Source organism: Cyprinodon variegatus, unplaced genomic scaffold (genome assembly GCF_000732505.1).
Source record: "Cyprinodon variegatus isolate N-32 unplaced genomic scaffold, C_variegatus-1.0 Scaffold249, whole genome shotgun sequence".
NCBI lineage: Eukaryota > Metazoa > Chordata > Actinopteri > Cyprinodontiformes > Cyprinodontidae > Cyprinodon > Cyprinodon variegatus.
In genome coordinates, this window is record NW_015150702.1 from 774,903 (window position 1) to 792,510 (window position 17,608).

Consider the following 17,608-nt stretch of genomic DNA (forward strand, 5'->3'; position numbering starts at 1 on the left):
ACATGATGTCTTTTAAAATAGATCATTACTGCTATCTTAGCAGTTGATTAGATTAGATGTCTATAATTTACAACAGCTTTTAAATCTATAAACCTGTTTCATTTTATTAGGTTTTATTTCTCAATAAACTTGATGTTTTTTTTAATGTTACACATACGACTGTTATGCATCTGCCAAATATGTCAAGAAATTGTGCCATAGTTTTCCTGAACATGCAATTTGAATGCTAACACTAGGTTCAAATTTATAAAAAATTTGTCAGTAATGACAATAATTGATGTATTACATAATCCATTTTTTTTCACTTTCATAATGACCAAGTTCAATGTATTTTACCACGGCTTTATATTATAGTAAAATACCAATGTATATCTAAATAGTTTGGAATACATCAGATTCAGCCACGAGTCTGTAGGTGTATTTCTCTACCAGCTTTGAAAACCTTGACATCAATATGCTCCCACGTTAACTAGAGACCAAACTTGGTCAGATTAGATGAAGATTATATGAAGATCTTAATTTAAATTTAGGCCTGGACTCTGGTTACTTTTACACACAAATGAGGTTTGATCTATTTGCTATTTGCTTGCTGTGCTCCTAGAAAATGAACCTCCACCACAGTATCAAATCTTTTTATTTTAGTTTTATCTTCCAGATACTATAAGATTTTACTGTCCCTGCAAAAAACTAAAACTTCCCCTACAGCATGAAGCAGTCCCCCCTATCGTCCTTAAACAAAGTTCACTTTTTGCGTCCTGCAGCCCTTTTCATTTATAACATGCTTCACTGTTTTGCCAATGCACAGCATTAAAAAGGCTTTGAACAATTTGATGGATATCCCTACTCCGTGTTCAACTAAAAAAAAAAAAAAAAAAAGAGTAGGCTAAACTTTATTTCTTATCACAATCACAAAGATTTGGTTTTGCACATATTTATTCTTCTCATTAACATCAAATACATCAAAGTTGATCACTGATGTTTTCCACTATTATGTACGTCATATTGCATTTTGGTTTCAATGCCACACAATAAAGAGCTGTAAATCCTGTCCAAGTGCTTACACAGAATCTAAAGAGAAGATGCATGTCATAATTGACAGTTTTTATAAAAAAAAAACCAAAAAGCAAATAATAAAATTGTGCAATAAATCCATTCAGATGACAGTGAGAACAAACAGTGATTCATAAATAAAATATTGGAACGTACAGCATTGAAATAGGAGACATGTAATAATGTTAATGTTCCCAAACATTTCCCTTGTAAAAACTTGTCTACACTTGGATGTTTACAGGCATTTTCAAATAAAAGAATAGATTTTATCAAATAATTGAACAGTGAAGAGGTGTTAAAAATTTAATCAGTAACAAAAGTGAAGACAAAAATAAGAGAAAGAAAGAAAGAAAAAACAAAGGAGGGTATGTAGGTAACAAGGCAATGGAGGTAAGACCCTCGGGTCTGCATACAAATAGGACGTTATAGGAAGTCAGGCTTTAAGGAGGCAAAAAAGGAAGTAAGGAAACAGTCAAGCATGGATGAAAAGGGGCAATGAGAGAAAATTGACACAAAGATAAAAGGAGACAAAAGAAAGGACTAATGCAGGGTAGATGAGAAAGGAAGCAAGAAAGGACCAATGTGTAAGAAAACATACAAGAGTAGAAAGTCTGGAAATATAGGTTTTAACTACTTTCTTTTCAAACTTGTTTGTCATACTTTTCTAAAGAGTGAGTGAACCCCGAAGAGTTTTTGGCAACAAAAGAAAAGAGTTAAGTTCAAGGCTTTCAGGATTCACTAGATCCCCTAAAACAGACTGTTTGCTTTGAGGCTTCTCACCCATCATGTCAAAAGTTCTCCGACAGCCCAGAACTGAATTCTTCCCACCTAAAAAGCAGTGTTATGCAGAACTTTTTTCTTTTAGTAAACATAGGATCCTGCACACAAACTGGTTTTCCTGTTTACCATTTATCAGTTCATGTACAAAAAGCCTTTGTGGCACCTCAAACCAATTTAAAAACAGAACATCGATGTAGCAGACCTACACGATTTGATGACAAAACAGAAGGGTCTGCAAGGAGCTAATATCTCCTTGTGATCAGCACTGGGCACGGAATAAACATGAAACTTTGTCACACTGCAAGAGATCACTGTGCAAGCATGAGGGCACCACAAGCAAAGCCAAGATCTGCAAACATTGGTTACAATGATTCTAGAAGCTTGCCCGAGTCCATTCATAGCACAGTATCTGGTAAGTTCTCAGTGAATCAAGACACTTGTTTGGTTTTAGTACAAAGTATTCGCTCCATGTCAGCAATAGTCATATGAAGTTCTCCTTTTATCCTTCTGTTATTCAGTCCTTTCTTAGAGCACCTCTTTCTACTCCATTTGATGTTCTTTGTGGTATTTTACTCTTAACAACACTTTCCACTCCATTGCTGTGTCTAGAATGAATCTAGGTAACCTAATATGTTAAACTAACAGTGCAAACACCGGTCAAGATGACCCAGACGGCTAAACTGAACTGGAACAGAGGTGTTGCGTTGTGCGTAGCAAGAGGCAGTGGTCCGTGCTTCCTCCTGGACCCCTTGTCACAATCAGTTTTGTTTACTGCGTTTTCCACACGTCGTTGAGTAGTTTGACCACCTCCTCGTAAATGACGAAGACTATGGCTACATCTAGGCACACGCGGCCGAGTCTGGGAACCGTGCCCTTGTAGAACCTGCAGGATGTACCAATTGATGATTGTTGCTAAAGGAAAAGCACAATCTAAAGCAGGTCTATGGTTGCATTATACTCACGCATGCGGTCCTTCATGCTTCAGGATTTGGAAGGCACAATCCAATGTGTTTTTATAACGATAGGCCTCCAAACCCTGAAATATATATGAAAAAAAATAAAAAACTTTCAAGGATTCTGTTACAAGGCCCAAACTGAAACCAATAAATCTAACACTCATTTAGGATTGTATCCAGGAATGAAAGTAAGTCGGAACATTCAAGGTACTGCACACTAGTAAAGGATTCCTTAGAATATTTCAACATTTTGGTTTACATATTTGTAAAATTAAAGTTGGATAAGATAGTTTTGGTGATTCTGTCATCTTTTACATCAAACTCCTATGAACTGTTGCAAAAAATTAAATAGATGTCACGGTTGACACCTTTATATCTAATGTACCTCTTATATGTATATATTCCATTCAGTTTATTTCTATAGCACAAATTCACAACACATGGCATCCCAAGGAACTTTACAGAGACAATTCAATAAGATCATAGAGTCAGATGGTTCAGTTTTCTATCAAAGGAAAACCAGATGATTATATCGACTCATTGACTTGAAAGAAACAATTTTTGAGCCTGTAGAAATAAAGCTACAAGTTTTATTGGTGTTTATATTACAAAATTAATAGATTTTTGTTAGTATAGTGCTTACAAGAATTTAAATCTACTTTCAGCCCTCATTATATCAATAAGGATGCCATTGCTTACAATCTAAATAGCATTACCATATGTTAAAGCAACCTGAACTAAGATGTTTTAAATTATTTTTTTAGGTCAATTATTGGCACTTGGCTCACATCAATGCTCCATATGGGCTCCATTTTTAAACTCTCTGAATGAGTCATGTTATCCAGAGCTAACAGCCTGGATAACATGAGCTAACAGAGCTAACTAAGGCTACGTTCACACTGCAGCCTGAAGTGACCCAAATCCGATTTTCTTTGCCCATATGCGACCTGTATGAGTTATTTTCATGGCTGTCTGAACAACACAGATCCGATTTTTTCCAATGTGACCCAGGCCACTTGGTTATGTGGTCTTGAATCCGATACGAATCCGATCTTTTTCAAATGCGACCTGTTTGTGAACGGCCAGGTCGCATTCATCCGACCTGAATGTCATTATTACACGACAAAGGTCACAATTCTGGGTCTTGCTATGAAGAAGCACCAAGAAAAACAACAACCATGGCAGAAGATGATGCAGTAATTATGTTTAACCATCTTGAAAAGATGGTTAAAGTGTTTTTTTATGATTGGTAAAGATTGCTAGATGCGTTCCAGCACTACCATCCATGTTTACTTCCGTAAACACAGAGCATACTAGCCTGTGACGTCATTGCGTCCTCTACTGCGCATGCGTGACACTTGCATTGCATGACTGCAGTTCACACAGGGGATCACATACAAGTCACATATATTTGGAAATGAAACGGCAACGCAAAAAAATCGGATTTCACAAAAAATCAGAATTGAGCATCAAGGCCTGCAGTGTGAACATAGCCTTAGTAAAAGTTATTGTAAGTAAGTCATTGTTTGGTAACAAAAAAGTCATGACATTTATCTGATCAGGCATATTTTTGGTTCTCTGATGTAGGATTTAATCTGGGGGAACTCCGTGACTTCTCAACCAGGTGGTCCAAAGTGAACAGATTCAAAATTCAGACAGTTTAATTTCGCAACACTTTAGTGCAGTCAGTTGCTTTCAAGGGCACCAAGCCTGGAAGGTCTAGCCCCGAGCAGCGAAAATGTACACAGCGTTGATTTAGTATTTATTATCTCTGCTAAGGAGGTTATATTTTAGGAGAGTTTTTCCGTTTACATGATAACTTTAAAAGTTATGAACATATTTACATTTTTTTTTTTTTTTTTTTAACCAGAGGTGCACCTCCTGTCAAGGAACAATTCCTAAACATTTCGTAATGATCCAGCTCATGTGCAAGTTTTAGTTATAGGTTTCATTTATTATATGGGGGGACATTTTCTGCTCAGTTGAGGTCAGTGCTCTCTGATTGCTTTTCTAGTTATTGATGCTTTTCCTTCTTTTAATTACTTTGAGAATGAACAAATGTGCAGAGGACAGTCAACAGTGAACAAAAAAGGATTTGCTTCTAAAAAAAAGACACTATTGACTTTACTTGGAATCTTATAAGAAAAGGTCAGTCATGCTAAAAATTATGTTATTTTATCCATCAAGTTTTTTGTGTGATTATTCATTTAGGATTTGAACCGAAAATTAAAATATGCAGGTTCATTAGGAGCATGCAGGGACATTTAAATGTTCAACAACTGATAGCAGGGACCTCTGAAAAACTATGATGCAATTAAAAAAACTGAGACTTTAAAACAGCACAGGCTGTTTGGATTAAAGATTTGTCTCATCTTTTTTTTTTTCACAGGAAGATCAAGGCAAAATTCAGACACAGGCCACTTTGGAACATTCAGGATATAGAATCTACAGATCTTCCAGATCATAGTCTTTGAATGTATGATCTGATTGAATTGTAAAGTGCCTTGAGATTACATGTGTTGTGAATTGGCACTATATAAATAAACTGAATTGGAATGGAAAATGCCACTGTCTTATATTTACTTTACTTAGGGTAGATATGCTATACATGTCGACGAAATCTTCTGTTACATTTTGAGGCAGACAGTTGGATTTAATGTAATATTCTGCAACGTGATGAGCCAGTACAGATCTGAGGGCTGTCAAATGGAGACCAGATCTAATCCAGGACTTTAAAGTTTGGATTAAAGCATACTTAGATTGGGGAAGATAATAAAGTAAGATGTTACTTGATATTTACAAAAAGTGTTTTCATATGATGAGATGAATTACATGTTTTCTACAGTTAATTTGTGTGAACTTCTGTGGGAAATATCACAGGATGCTGTAAATGCTGCTTTTTTAGCCACCAGATTTATCAAACCTCAATTCGCAAATTTGGTTCAGCCATAATGCACTCTTTTTGATTTAGCAAATCCCTCATGGAATTTCTACAATGTCCCAAAATTATATCTATGGCAGGTTGTTTGCAAACGATGTCCGCTGTGTTTATCTACCTGCATCCTGGTCTTTACCACGTCCAGAGGCGTGTTTCCAAAAACACTGGCTGCTCCTGCTGTGGCTCCAAACATTGCAGTGACAATTGGGTGCATTTCTCGCCTAGGCTCATCACCTGAGGAGCCAAAACCACAAAATGGACGAAAATCATAAGAAGGACATTAAATGGAATCCTCCTTTTTCCATTATCTGTTCAGGAAAATTGCAGGGGTAAGTTCTCACCATTGTACCAATTCCGCAAGGCGTTCATGACATAGAACCTGATGGCCTGATTACTCCCTTGTTTAAGCAGAGTCGGTGTTAATCCTTGATACGTTCCCCTCAAACCTGAATAAGGTAAACATACAGTTTGTACATTATGACTAAAGATGTTCGTATACAACAAAAAAAAGCTGCTCCAGTTCTGCGAACTCACCCTGTTCCCTGATAATCTCACTAACTCCATGGAAGAAGCCCCTGTAGCGAGGTCTGAGGGAACACTGGTCATGAATGAGCTTCACCTATGTCAAGCAAGACAAAGACATACATTTGACAAACTGAAGATGATTTTCATGATGAAAGGGTCGCGTCTTAACTAACCTTCAATGTTTCCATGGGGCAGACGACTAGCACAGCCTCAGCTATCCCTGCTCCTAAACCACACAGGAGGCTCCGTTTGTTGTCAAGCCGACCGGTATGATCTCGCATTGGATTACTGAGCATTTCAAACGTGCCAAACCTGGAAAATTGGAGATTCCCGCATAAAAAAAAAAAAATTAAAATAAGAAAGGAACAAAAGAAAATGTGTAAAAGAACGGCAACTTTTATTTATTTTTGCTGGTTGGATTTTCAAAAAAAATATATATATATATATGTAATAGCTTTTTTTTTAAGGTGTTTTATACCACCTGTGACAAAATAGAATCTCATCAAATGTCTAAACCCGAGTCTCCATGAGAATATCAAACATAGTACTTCAGTACAAAATGAATGATTCCCAAAGAGTTTTTAGCTTAATATCTGGTTTGGCTCTTTGCTCCATTTTATTTATTCATTTTTATTTCTTAATGTCACAATCTACTGATCAGTTTTTTATCAACTGTGTAGTACACCGATTTGACAAAATATTTGTTAAAGCAAAGCAATACTCCATATAGAAACTCGGAATAACTGCTTACTTTACTGAGCTCTGATCTGATGCAGATGACAAGATGCAACAAATAATTCATTGTTGGTTTAATAATTGTATATGCTTTGTTTTCTCTCCAGATTTAACCCTGTTATGTTTCCCACCCTAATATTCTCAAAGGAGTAACAAAAGGAAAAGAAAAAAAACTGCAGTTTTAGCCTTGGCATAGTAAAAGCTCTGTGGTCAGAAAGCTCTATGTATAGCGTGTTTATTTTGTCACCTGACTGCAGATTTGGGTATGGAGCCATATAGCAGAGAGCTGAGACCTCGATACAGTCCTCTGAGACCGTGATCCTGCACAGTCAGCCTCACACAGTCACCTATGCAAACCCAGAGCAAACAGTTAGAGGGATACCCATCACAAAGCAAGCACAGACAGGGGCGTAGCCAGAAAATTTTAATAGGGGTGGCCAGTCAAAAACCAATGTACACTGAGGGGTAGCCGAAAGCAGATAGGCACCAGAACCTCACAGTCAATCTACACCGTTTCAACAGGAACGAGCACAACATCCATATTTTTTTAAATAAAGACAAACTAAACTTTCCTACAGCCTTTGCTAACAAATAGATGCATTTATTTAAACATCCATGCTGTCAAAAAAAAAAAGTTATAGTGGACAAAATTTCTGGGCTGAAAATCTTTTTCATTTTCATAACTTACCTACTTTTATCAAAAGTTATGTTGCATAAAATTAATATTTACATGTACTAATATATCTTCATTAAGTGGATGTTTAAGTTTTTATTAAAGTAGTTATTTATCTGATTTCACTTAAGACATCTAGATGACTAACAGAGACATTATTTTCTGTATATATCAGCTTTAATGTTAATATTTTGATGTGCTTTAGTTGTCAAGTAATTGTTAATATATGAAAAATGTAAATGTTTAATAAGTTTTAACCTTCCCCTTGAGAGTATTACTGCTGCCATCTGTATTACAGAATGGTAGGGGTGGCCACAGATTGGCTAAGGGGGTCCATAGCCACCTCTGGGCCCCCATCTAGCTCCGCCCCTGAGCACAGAAACTAATACCAACCCATTTGGTCATCCCATTAAGTCCCAGTGACCTACCAATTCCTCTGTAACGTGGAGGATTGGCTCGCTCATCCAGCTGCAGTTGGGTTTTCACATACTCTGTGGGGAAGGTGATGCAGATCTCTATTGCTCCTGCTATGCCACCTGAGAGAGAGATGCAGAGATAGACAAACTTCAAATGCATTATGTAAATGTATAAGTAAAAGTATTTCATATGGGTATAATAATGGGATGTGCAGGAGAAGAAGGGATGAAGGTCTGTGATGCATCTGCTGTAGCATCCCAGCTGGCAGGATGCTCTTTGACCCACTTCTGCTTGGATAGCTTTAGGGATTACTGTTCTCTGTGCAACACACAAACAACAAACTACTGCTTTGAAATTAATAATCCACCTGCAAGTATAGCTTTTCCGGGGTGGGTGATTTTCCTGCCTCCGATCGCAGCCGCCGCCAGGTTCCTTCTCCCCTCGCACAGCCCTGTGGCGGCCAACAGCAGGGGTGGGGGCCGCTGCTGATGGAGAGCCGAGCACAGGCCCGCTCTGCGGGCAGCGCAGCTCCTACAGGCCCCCTCACAGGCAGGAAACGGCAGCGAGGACATTTTGACGGTAAGGGGTGACTCCACAAATGGGGTCCAGGGAGCGCTGGTCCCGGAGACAATGTGGAGGAGACAACAACAACACAAGAAGGCGGGGCAGCAGCGTGGCGGCGGAGGTCAGGTGATGGCGCGTGCGCTCCACTCACCATCATGCTGCCTGCTTACATTTACAGTCACGTGACTTTAGCATGACTTTCACAGCCAATAGAGTGAGGGATGCTGATCAACTGATGTCATATCTGTTTTACTCCCATCAGGCTTGATGCATGTAGCAAGTATAAACTGATCTTATGCATTAATCATCTAGAAAGTGGGTGAATCCCTTTTATTTTCTACTAGATGTTGATGGATTTACTAAGAAATATTTAAACATCAATAAAAGCCTACTTGTAAATTGGAACTCACATTTTAGCCATGAGCCTGGTGTAATTAGTGGGAGAAGATGAATGGATTGATATTACATTTGAATTTAATAAACATAGAATGAAAAAAAGAATTATTACTTATACTTCTCAATAATGCTTTAAAAAAATTATTTTTGTAAAAAACAAAAAAAAAAACAGCCACACAAAATAGTCGGCATTGTGGTTGGACTTCATAAACCTGGATTTTTTTTACATTGCAAAGCCACATCATGCGTTGTATTTTCTTATGAAAAACACAAATTATGCACAATTTCTTACCATTGTGAGAATTTTTATAAATTATAAGCAAAATTTGACATTAGCTTGTATTTAGCTAAATTGCCATCTCAGTGGTATTTACAATTTTACATTCTAAAACTATATGCTTTAGTTTATACAATTCCATTATATCTTGTTTGAGTCTTTATGGCTGTTGACCGTTTGGTAGATGAAACTGTTCCTCGTTATCAAGTCGATTGCAATTTTCCGTCACTGTGCTGTATTTGGTTCCATCTATCTTTCCATTATGAAAAGATTCTCTACATTATACTAACACCACTGTTTCAGGATGTGTATTGTGTGTTAAGAATAATAATAATGATTAAACGTTATTGATCTCACACTGGTGAAATTTACCTCTGCATTTAACCAATCCTCTTGGGGAGAGGAGGCTGGCATTGTGTGGCACCTGGGGAGCAGTGTCAGGTTTAGGGTCTTGCTCAGGAACCCAGAAGGGATGCTGTGGAGATCGAACCGGGTACTTGCAACCTTCTCAGAACACAAGCGCACTGCTCTAACCACTAGGCCAACACCCCCCTCTTCTTATGTTTAATGTTGTTGTTTTTAACAGACATTAATTGTTTTTTGTTTTTTTGAACACAGGCAAAGAAGGTCAGACTTGGTTTCACCGGGCAAGAACTCTTTTTCACAGATGAGCTTTGTCCCTACATTGCCTTTGTCAAGAGGGACATCTTTCATCTTGCCCCATTTCCCAAAAGGTGTCCAACAGAAAAACTCTCCCAACTAAAGCTTACATATCTGCTACTCATCTAGAGTTACCCTACCTAGATGAGGACTTACCATACAGAAATAATGAAATAATTATGATTTAGCATAAAAAAATGACAAAAAAAAACGTGACTCTAAATACCGTCAACTTCTGTGCTCTCTTTTCCAATCCTTCCCATCACATAAAACATCGAGGTATGCGGTGAGGAGCAGCAGGAGACACCAGAAAAGAGAGAGATGAAGCAGATATATGAAAGCAGAATTGAAAAGTGAAGAAAAAAAAAGGTTTATTTATAATACCAATATTCCCTCCATCCCTTCTTCCCTCCATCCCCTCTTCCCTTCATCCCCTCATCCCTCCATCCCTTCCTCCCTTCATCCCCCCATTCCTTAATCCCCCAAATCCCCATCTCCAAAATAAAGAGCTTTCTAAAAAAACCTTTGCAACCTTATTGTTGCAAATAATGATGACATTGATGACCAATGAATTTCTACACTTCTAAATGTTCCAGAGTGCACTGTTGGGGCCATAATCTGGAAGTGGAAAGATCATTTCAACATAATCCGACCATGGCCAGATGCTCCTCGTAAGATTTCTGACAGAGGAGTGAAAATCATTATAGGAAGAGTTTTTTAAGCCAAAGAACACTTGTGAAGAGCTTTAGAAAGATTTAGCAGGTACAATTATTTCAAAGAAAACAATAAGTTAAGGACTCAATCGTCATGGCCTGACCACTCACTATGCAAGGCTCCATTGCTGAAGAAAAAACATGTCGAAGCTTGTTTAAAGTTTTTCACAGCATTTAGGCAAGCCTGTGAAATACTTGGAGAATATAGTCTGGTCAGATAAAACCAAAATTTAACATTTTGGATGCCATAATACATCATCTATTCATGTTTGGAGGTGAAATGGCACTGCACATCACTCCAAAAACACCATACAAACAGTGAAATTTGGGGGTGGGAACATCATGGTGTAGGACTGTTTTTGAGCTTATGGTACTGGCAAACTTCAAATAATTGAAGGAAGGATAAATCGAAAAATGTACATAGACATTCTTGATAAAAATCGGCTACCATCTACCAGGATGATGAAGATGAGACATGGGTGGACATTTCACCAAGACAATGACACAGCCAAAGAAATGGTTAACTGGTTTCAGAGAAATAAAATAAAGCTGCTAGAACGGCCAAGCCAATCACCTGACTTAAATCCAATAGAAAATCTATGCAAAGAACTAAATATCAGAGTTCATAAAAGAGGGCCATGAATACTTCAAGATTTGAAGATTGTTTGTGTGGAAGAATGTGCCAAAATCCCACCTGAGGAAGTATATGACTAAAGTCTACAAACCGGATTCCAAAAAAGTTGGGACACTAAACAAATTGTGAATAAAAACTGAATGCAATGATGTGAAGATGGCAAATGTCTATATTTTATTCGTAATAGAACATAGATCACAGCTCAAAAGTTAAATCTGAGTAAATGTACATTTTTAAAGGAAAAATATGTTGATTCAAACTTTCACAGTGTCTACAGATCCCAAAAAAGTTGGGACAAGTAGCAATAAGTGGCTGGGAAAAGGATATTAAGAATATAACGAACAGCTGGAAGACCAACTAACACTAATTAGGTCAATTGACAACAGGATTGGGTATAAAAAGAGCCAGTTGGCTGCCAACAAGACGCAGTAAGTCCCATCAAGAGAGTCCCAGATGTTCATGTCCCGGAGGTAGGAGGACCGACAGGAGATCAGAACTGAGCAGAAGAAGGAAGGCAGGATAACCTTAGAGGGCAAAGCCAAAACCAGTGTCAAAGAGGTGCTAGGCAGTCATGGCCGGGAGATCAGTGGTCCGAAGAGAAGCCAAATGTAAATCCAGAATGGTCAGCATGTGACCACAGGAAACAGTTCCAGGTTTGGTTCAATATAGCAAGGAATGTTGGGTCTCATACTTAAGAGCTTAAAACTAATAACATAAGCTTAAAAGTATGTATTGATTATAGATTAAAATCACCTGTATAAGATTAGAGACACATAGCAGGCTCACTCTCTTTCTAGTCTCTCATGAATCCTCCAGAGAAGAGCTTGCTGCCATTGGCCCTTTGTTGCTTTAAATAGTGCTTTACCCATGCCGGAGCAAACACAGACACAACATTGCTTGAATTCCCCCTTTACAGTTAAAGTAGGTCAGGTTTTCCAAACACAACCCCAGTTTACTCCGTCCCCCAAGAAAAAACATAGCATGACAGGTTATTTGTTGTTTGGTTTGTTAAATGATGAAACAGCAGCGTTTATGCTTCATTCATTTTATTACATTTTTTTTATCTGGGAGCTTGTGCCCCATTTGGTGTTTAGGCACAGTTGGAGGCATCATGTTAAGGGGCAAACGGCAGCTGAGAACTTTAGCTGAGGAGGGTAAGAGAAGGGAGACAGTACTTCCACGAGCTGTTCTTCCTTCCCCACGATGTTCTCAGTCATTGTCAGGATTATCATCTGTAATGCAAATGTATTTTCATCTACTGTATGTTCCTAATGTATTTTAGTACAGTAATTACAAAATCAAAGTTTTCTCTGTTTCCTTACTCTGATGTTGTTGAGTGACATCCTTTTAGTCAGCCTGATCTGCAGGACCCTCCCCACAGTGAGGACGTCCAAAAAAGCCCAGACACTTAGATCTACAAGGCACTCACACACATCAACCAACGCCACCAGCTCATCATCGAGTGTTTCGCTTTGGTTGTTTAGGTCCAGTTTTAGATTCTATAGAAAGACAAGAACATGTCTATTTGTTTTGATTCAATAAGGTGGTTTTACAAAGCTGTAGTTCTGCTAAGATATTTACAGGACACAATATATGTATTTGTCTGTTTTAAAAAGTGTAACAGTTATTAATGGTAGAAGAATGTGCTGATGAAATTCCCCAGCTGAATTGAAAAAAGGCAAACATGTCTGCAAAATTTAAAGTAATAAAGAGCAAGAAGGATGAATACAATGTAAACACAATGTAGAGAGTCGCTATATACAACTATATATTCCTTAAGCCTTAACTAAATATGACAAATAATACTAATATTTATATATTGCTCATAAGGCAGAAGAAGGTACCCAGACAGCTAGTGGTTGCTTGGATGAAAACCTTTCTACCACTCTTAGGCCTTTTTGTGTTATGCAATGCGGCTTCTTCTGAATTCAGACCTGCAGGCTGTGTCTGTAGCAAGGCAGCAAGTTGTGGAGCAGAGGCTTAGCACTCGTGTTTGGGTCTACTGTGTAGAAAGCAGTCATGCTGAATGCCACAAGGGGTATGTCAGGTAGCAAAATCCTTGCCAGCTGCTGTGTGTCCATGATTTGATCCACTGTGATGCTGACTTTCAGATCCAGGCAGTTGGACACCAAGTTGGACCACAAGTAACCACACACCACCTTGAAAGAGATCATTTACAACTTATATATATATATATATATATATATATATATATATATATATATATACCTCTTTGACTTATCAGTGAAATATCTACTGGCTTATTGTTTATCTTTGTACTGAGCTATTCTTTTTGAAGCTTTTACACAGCCAATACTCTGTGATCCATTTTAACCTACTTACCTGCTGATGCGGCTCATTCCGAGAGCAGTACAGTGACAAACTCTGCAGGATGTTTCCTCCTCTGCCATTGCTGGATCTCTTTTCTCTGTTACTTTGACTGAGAGATCGCAGCAAGTCATCAGACAAACAGGAATAGCTGAGGTAGAGGTGAGAGAGGCCTCGGAGCTCTTGCAGCATGGAATACATCTTGGGGATGATGTGGTTTGGCACAGTGACAGAAAAGAAGCTCCTTAAGTCCAAAGAATTAAGGCTGCAGAGGGGATAGAGTCTGCTCTGGTTTTGTATTATTGCAGAAAGAAGATTCAGACCCTGCAGGTTAAAAAGGGGAAATAAAGCAGGTACAACTGCGTTATTGTGGTAGTTATAGCTATACACACGAACTGAGTGGTGTTTTTTCGTATATACCAGTGAATAGAGAACTACACTAAAACAAGTTGTAAGGTTAGTTTGTAAGTGAGTAATATACTTCATAAAACCAGATGTGCTCATGGCTATAAGAACTGAGTTGTGTCTACAGAGATTCAGGCATTAAAGTGGTACGAAATCGAATGTCTTTCCACTTCCTGTTTTATAAGATAACCCAACCATTCAAATAGCCCTTTGACGCATATTCTTTTATGCCTATTCTTACGCAACAAACCATTTGTGTTAGTCAAACAGCCATACTGTCACTATTGGCAGTTATTACACATTCAGGGCACACTTAGGACCCTTTGAAAAACTCTTGTATCTGGTTCAACAGGTACCTGACAGTGAATGAGATTGTTGTCTGTTATAACTGTTATTAGAAATTTGAAACATGCCTAAACGATTCATATGTTTTTACACAGCAGTGAAAGTAACAACCTCAATTTCGCAACAATTTAAAGGCAAAAAGTTCATGAAATGTTTTTTTTTGCTGAGAAGAGGAAGTGCTTTGAGTTTAATTTCCCAGACAGTTGTGTATGCTCTTTGATGACACTTCCTATAAACACTTTAAGCCCTGTTGGTGCACATATTATTAAGTCTAGAAATTTTTTCAAGCCCTCAACAATGCTTAAAGTTAGAAAAATTAACAACAAGGAAAAATAAACATTTGTTGGTTTATTTCTTAATGAAAACAAAATGTGTAGACCTGCATTTCATTTTTTTATAAAATAAGTATCTTGGCAATTGATTTTCTAAAGCTTTGCAAATACCCTTTGTCTTAAATTATTATTTGCAATAATACAATTTTCAAATAATTTTTAATAACCTTAATCTCAATACAATATTTTCAAATCCTTGAATGTTATGTAGGACAGAGACCACATTAGGTATGATGTCAAATCTTTCACAGACTTGAATTGGGATTATAATTCACATGGTGTCCCTTTAAATTAAAAAAAAGGACTACAGTCCCTTCAGTTTTTGCTACAGCTTTGTCCACCTGGCATCAAAAACCACTCTTTAGAGTTTATCATCGATATTATTAATCGACTTTTCCTCCCTAATTTCTTTGTTATGTGTACTAATAGTACGTATAACATTTAATATACTTTGCTTTTAAATAAAAAGGGTGGATTGTTTTCCTTTTTGTATTTACAAAACTGAATTGTTGCTTCCTCTTTTTATTTGTTTTAGTGTTCTGGAGAGGTTGACTGAAAACTCACCAGACAATTGATTATGTTTCATAGACTAAAAATGAATTTCAAGCTAACTAAAAAAAACATACCTTTTGTAAAAATGTATATATAAAAAAAAATAATAAATAATTGTATGTCATAAAGATGCAGTTACCTGTGGCATACTGATCTGAATCTTGTTCAAGCAAATTACTTTCAGTCTTGAGGAACCAGCCGAGAGGAAAAAAATCAGGTTATCCACCAGATTATTTCTGAGGCCCCGACCCCAGGCTGACCGGTCCAGCTGTAGTCTTTCGATTGAAAGGGACTTCAACTGGGCTTTTACTCTGTGGTGACAAAGAAATGTTCAGTTTTCAAGCCTGCTCTCAGATACATGTTTAGGCTGCAAGTTGTTTTACCTGACAAGTGTCACCAGCAGGCCACATATGGTAAGAATTAGACGCTCCGCCAGCACGACGGATTGTGGAGGAGAGACAGTCACCTTCAAACTTTCCAAGAAGACCCCCAGATTTTTAGCATAGCCAACGGCTACGTTGTATTCAGACTGCTTGTATCTAGAGACACGACCAGTGAAGTAGAAGGAACGGTAGCGCCAGAGACAAGGCAGGCGCATCATGTTGTGCCAGTGATGACAAACCAGAGCTGCCTTGCTGCGATCATAGTCATTGAGATATTTGAAGATGTGCAGCAAGCAAACGTCAGGCAGCCTCTCCCACTCACCAATCTCAGTGCCACGGTTGTCTACGCTCATATCTTCGTCTTCACAGCCAGAGGAGGGAGAATCTTCCTCCCTAAACCTGTCTTCAAAATTCTCCTTGGTCTATATGAATTTGAATAGTAAAACAGGTGGTTGTCTCACAGTAGCAGCCAGTAGATACAGATTCCTGAGCCCGTTCAACTAAGAATGAACAGGCACTGTCAGAAAAAAACCCCACAAAACTGGAAATTATCTGTGAGTTAGGTATTACCTGAAGAGAAGTCCTCTCTGGCAGAACTTGCAGCAGAGAAAAACACTTTTACAGAAACTTTGGGTTATGCTACAAGGAATTAGTTATAAAATTAGTTACAGATACAAATCAAAAGAAAACACTCCAACAGTTTAATTAAAAAGAAAACAGCCAAAATTCCAAAAAAGTAAAAAAAAAAAACAAAACAAAAAAAACAACAACACTGGACTTGTTTTTTTTTAAAACTTTTTTTTGAATGATTATGACCTGGATGACTGAGAATGTTCACCCTCAAAACAGCCAACATTCCCTGGGTGAGGAGAAAACATGCAGCTATCAGGCCCCCTTGCATTTTTCTTATCGTCATGGAGATGAAGTTGAAGATGCCATTATACACCTGCTTCAATAAACCCATTGTTATTTACACAAGGCAGACAACACTGTGCGAATCTTGTTATTTGAATTATCCAATGCATTTAACACAATTCAGCCTGTGGGTCAAGCATGTAGCTGGAAACGAGAGAAATGGGCTTGTGCATGCTTGCATGCTCTCGCGCACGTTTACAGGGTACAGGGTTGGGCATGTGCATTTTTTTTTTTTTAAGTCTCAAAAATTTGCGAAAATCCCCCACAATACCTTTAACACAGTAAACATGCATCTGAGGAGTAGTTTATGACTGTCTGTATGAAGTAAAGTTGCTCGTAGGAATATATATTGCATTTCTGCACTTTTGGCAGAACCCTGATGCCATAGTAAACAAAGCTCATCATAACTTGACAAAATAGGCACTGCAACTATAAAGAAGCCATTTTGTACTATGACAACCTCCATATTTTAGGAGGAGGAGAAGCGTTGGGAGAAGCAGGTAATATTCTGCAGTCTGAGCATTAGATATGGCAGAAAATTACACACTGTAGCTTTAAGACCAAGTGGCTTGAAAAAGCTAATCTTTACAGAGCAGCAGCTTTCAGTATGTTTTCTTTTTCTCTTACAATATTTTCATGTTTTGATGTCTTTTAATCCAATAATTAGCAAACAATTTTCTTGTTCTCCCTAAAACATTTTACAGTTATCCATTCAGAAAAGATATAAATGAAAATTTTGTTGCTTTTTAAATGTAATTCTTTAGATAATTATTACATTTTGTTTAATTTGCTTTAGCATATTTTTTTTTTTCAGCATTAGTACAGAGAAACAGAAGTTGTTGTAATATTGACTGTCCATAGTATATTAGTGAAAATACAGAAATGTATCTTAAAAGTAGAAATAGCTTTATAATGCACATTTTATAAAGGTCTTAAAGAGAAAACAACAAACCTAGGAGGAGAGTTTAGTGACATTTAACAAAAACATTAACTCAAAACGATAGAAGGAATACTCCATATTATCGTACAG

General features: G+C 37.6%; 2 protein-coding genes across 3 annotated transcripts; both read right to left on the bottom strand.

Annotated features, from left to right (window-relative positions):
* Positions 1-900: 900 nt before the first annotated feature.
* On the bottom strand, positions 901-8,783 carry LOC107089358 (tricarboxylate transport protein, mitochondrial-like). 2 transcript variants are annotated; one of them, XM_015382101.1, is made up of 9 exons: positions 8,442-8,779; positions 8,086-8,193; positions 7,232-7,331; positions 6,423-6,561; positions 6,259-6,343; positions 6,066-6,170; positions 5,843-5,958; positions 2,793-2,866; positions 901-2,713 (listed from the first exon to the last, which is right to left on the bottom strand). In XM_015382101.1, exons 1-9 carry the CDS (start codon positions 8,644-8,646, stop codon positions 2,599-2,601), a joined length of 1,047 nt encoding a protein of 348 aa, XP_015237587.1. In that variant the 5' UTR covers positions 8,647-8,779; the 3' UTR covers positions 901-2,598. The 2 variants fall into 2 exon arrangements, with proteins under 2 accessions (XP_015237587.1, XP_015237588.1); XM_015382102.1 differs by lacking the exons at positions 901-2,713; positions 2,793-2,866 and adding an exon at positions 4,208-4,407 and having other exon boundaries at positions 8,442-8,783.
* Positions 8,784-12,427: 3,644 nt separating this feature from the next.
* On the bottom strand, positions 12,428-16,627 carry fbxo39 (F-box protein 39). The gene is made up of 7 exons (XM_015382114.1): positions 16,502-16,627; positions 15,664-16,085; positions 15,420-15,591; positions 13,662-13,970; positions 13,253-13,477; positions 12,641-12,817; positions 12,428-12,550 (listed from the first exon to the last, which is right to left on the bottom strand). The coding sequence occupies exons 1-7, from the start codon at positions 16,625-16,627 to the stop codon at positions 12,428-12,430; spliced, it is 1,554 nt and encodes a 517-aa protein (XP_015237600.1).
* Between the last annotated feature and the right edge of the window lie 981 nt (positions 16,628-17,608).

Coding starts and splice junctions, on each gene's coding strand:
- fbxo39 (XM_015382114.1), bottom strand. CDS start 16,627: ATGGGTTTATTGAAGCAGGTGTATAATGGCATCTTCAACTTCATCTCC. Junction 16,086..16,501: donor GAATGTTGGCTGTTTTGAGG/GTGAACATTCTC, acceptor AAATTCATATAG/ACCAAGGAGAATTTTGAAGA. Junction 15,592..15,663: donor CTGCTGGTGACACTTGTCAG/GTAAAACAACTT, acceptor TTGTCACCACAG/AGTAAAAGCCCAGTTGAAGT.
- LOC107089358 (XM_015382101.1), bottom strand. CDS start 8,646: ATGTCCTCGCTGCCGTTTCCTGCCTGTGAGGGGGCCTGTAGGAGCTGC. Junction 6,562..7,231: donor ATACCCAAATCTGCAGTCAG/GTGACAAAATAA, acceptor CCAATTTTCCAG/GTTTGGCACGTTTGAAATGC. Junction 5,959..6,065: donor CTTGCGGAATTGGTACAATG/GTGAGAACTTAC, acceptor TTGGCTCCTCAG/GTGATGAGCCTAGGCGAGAA.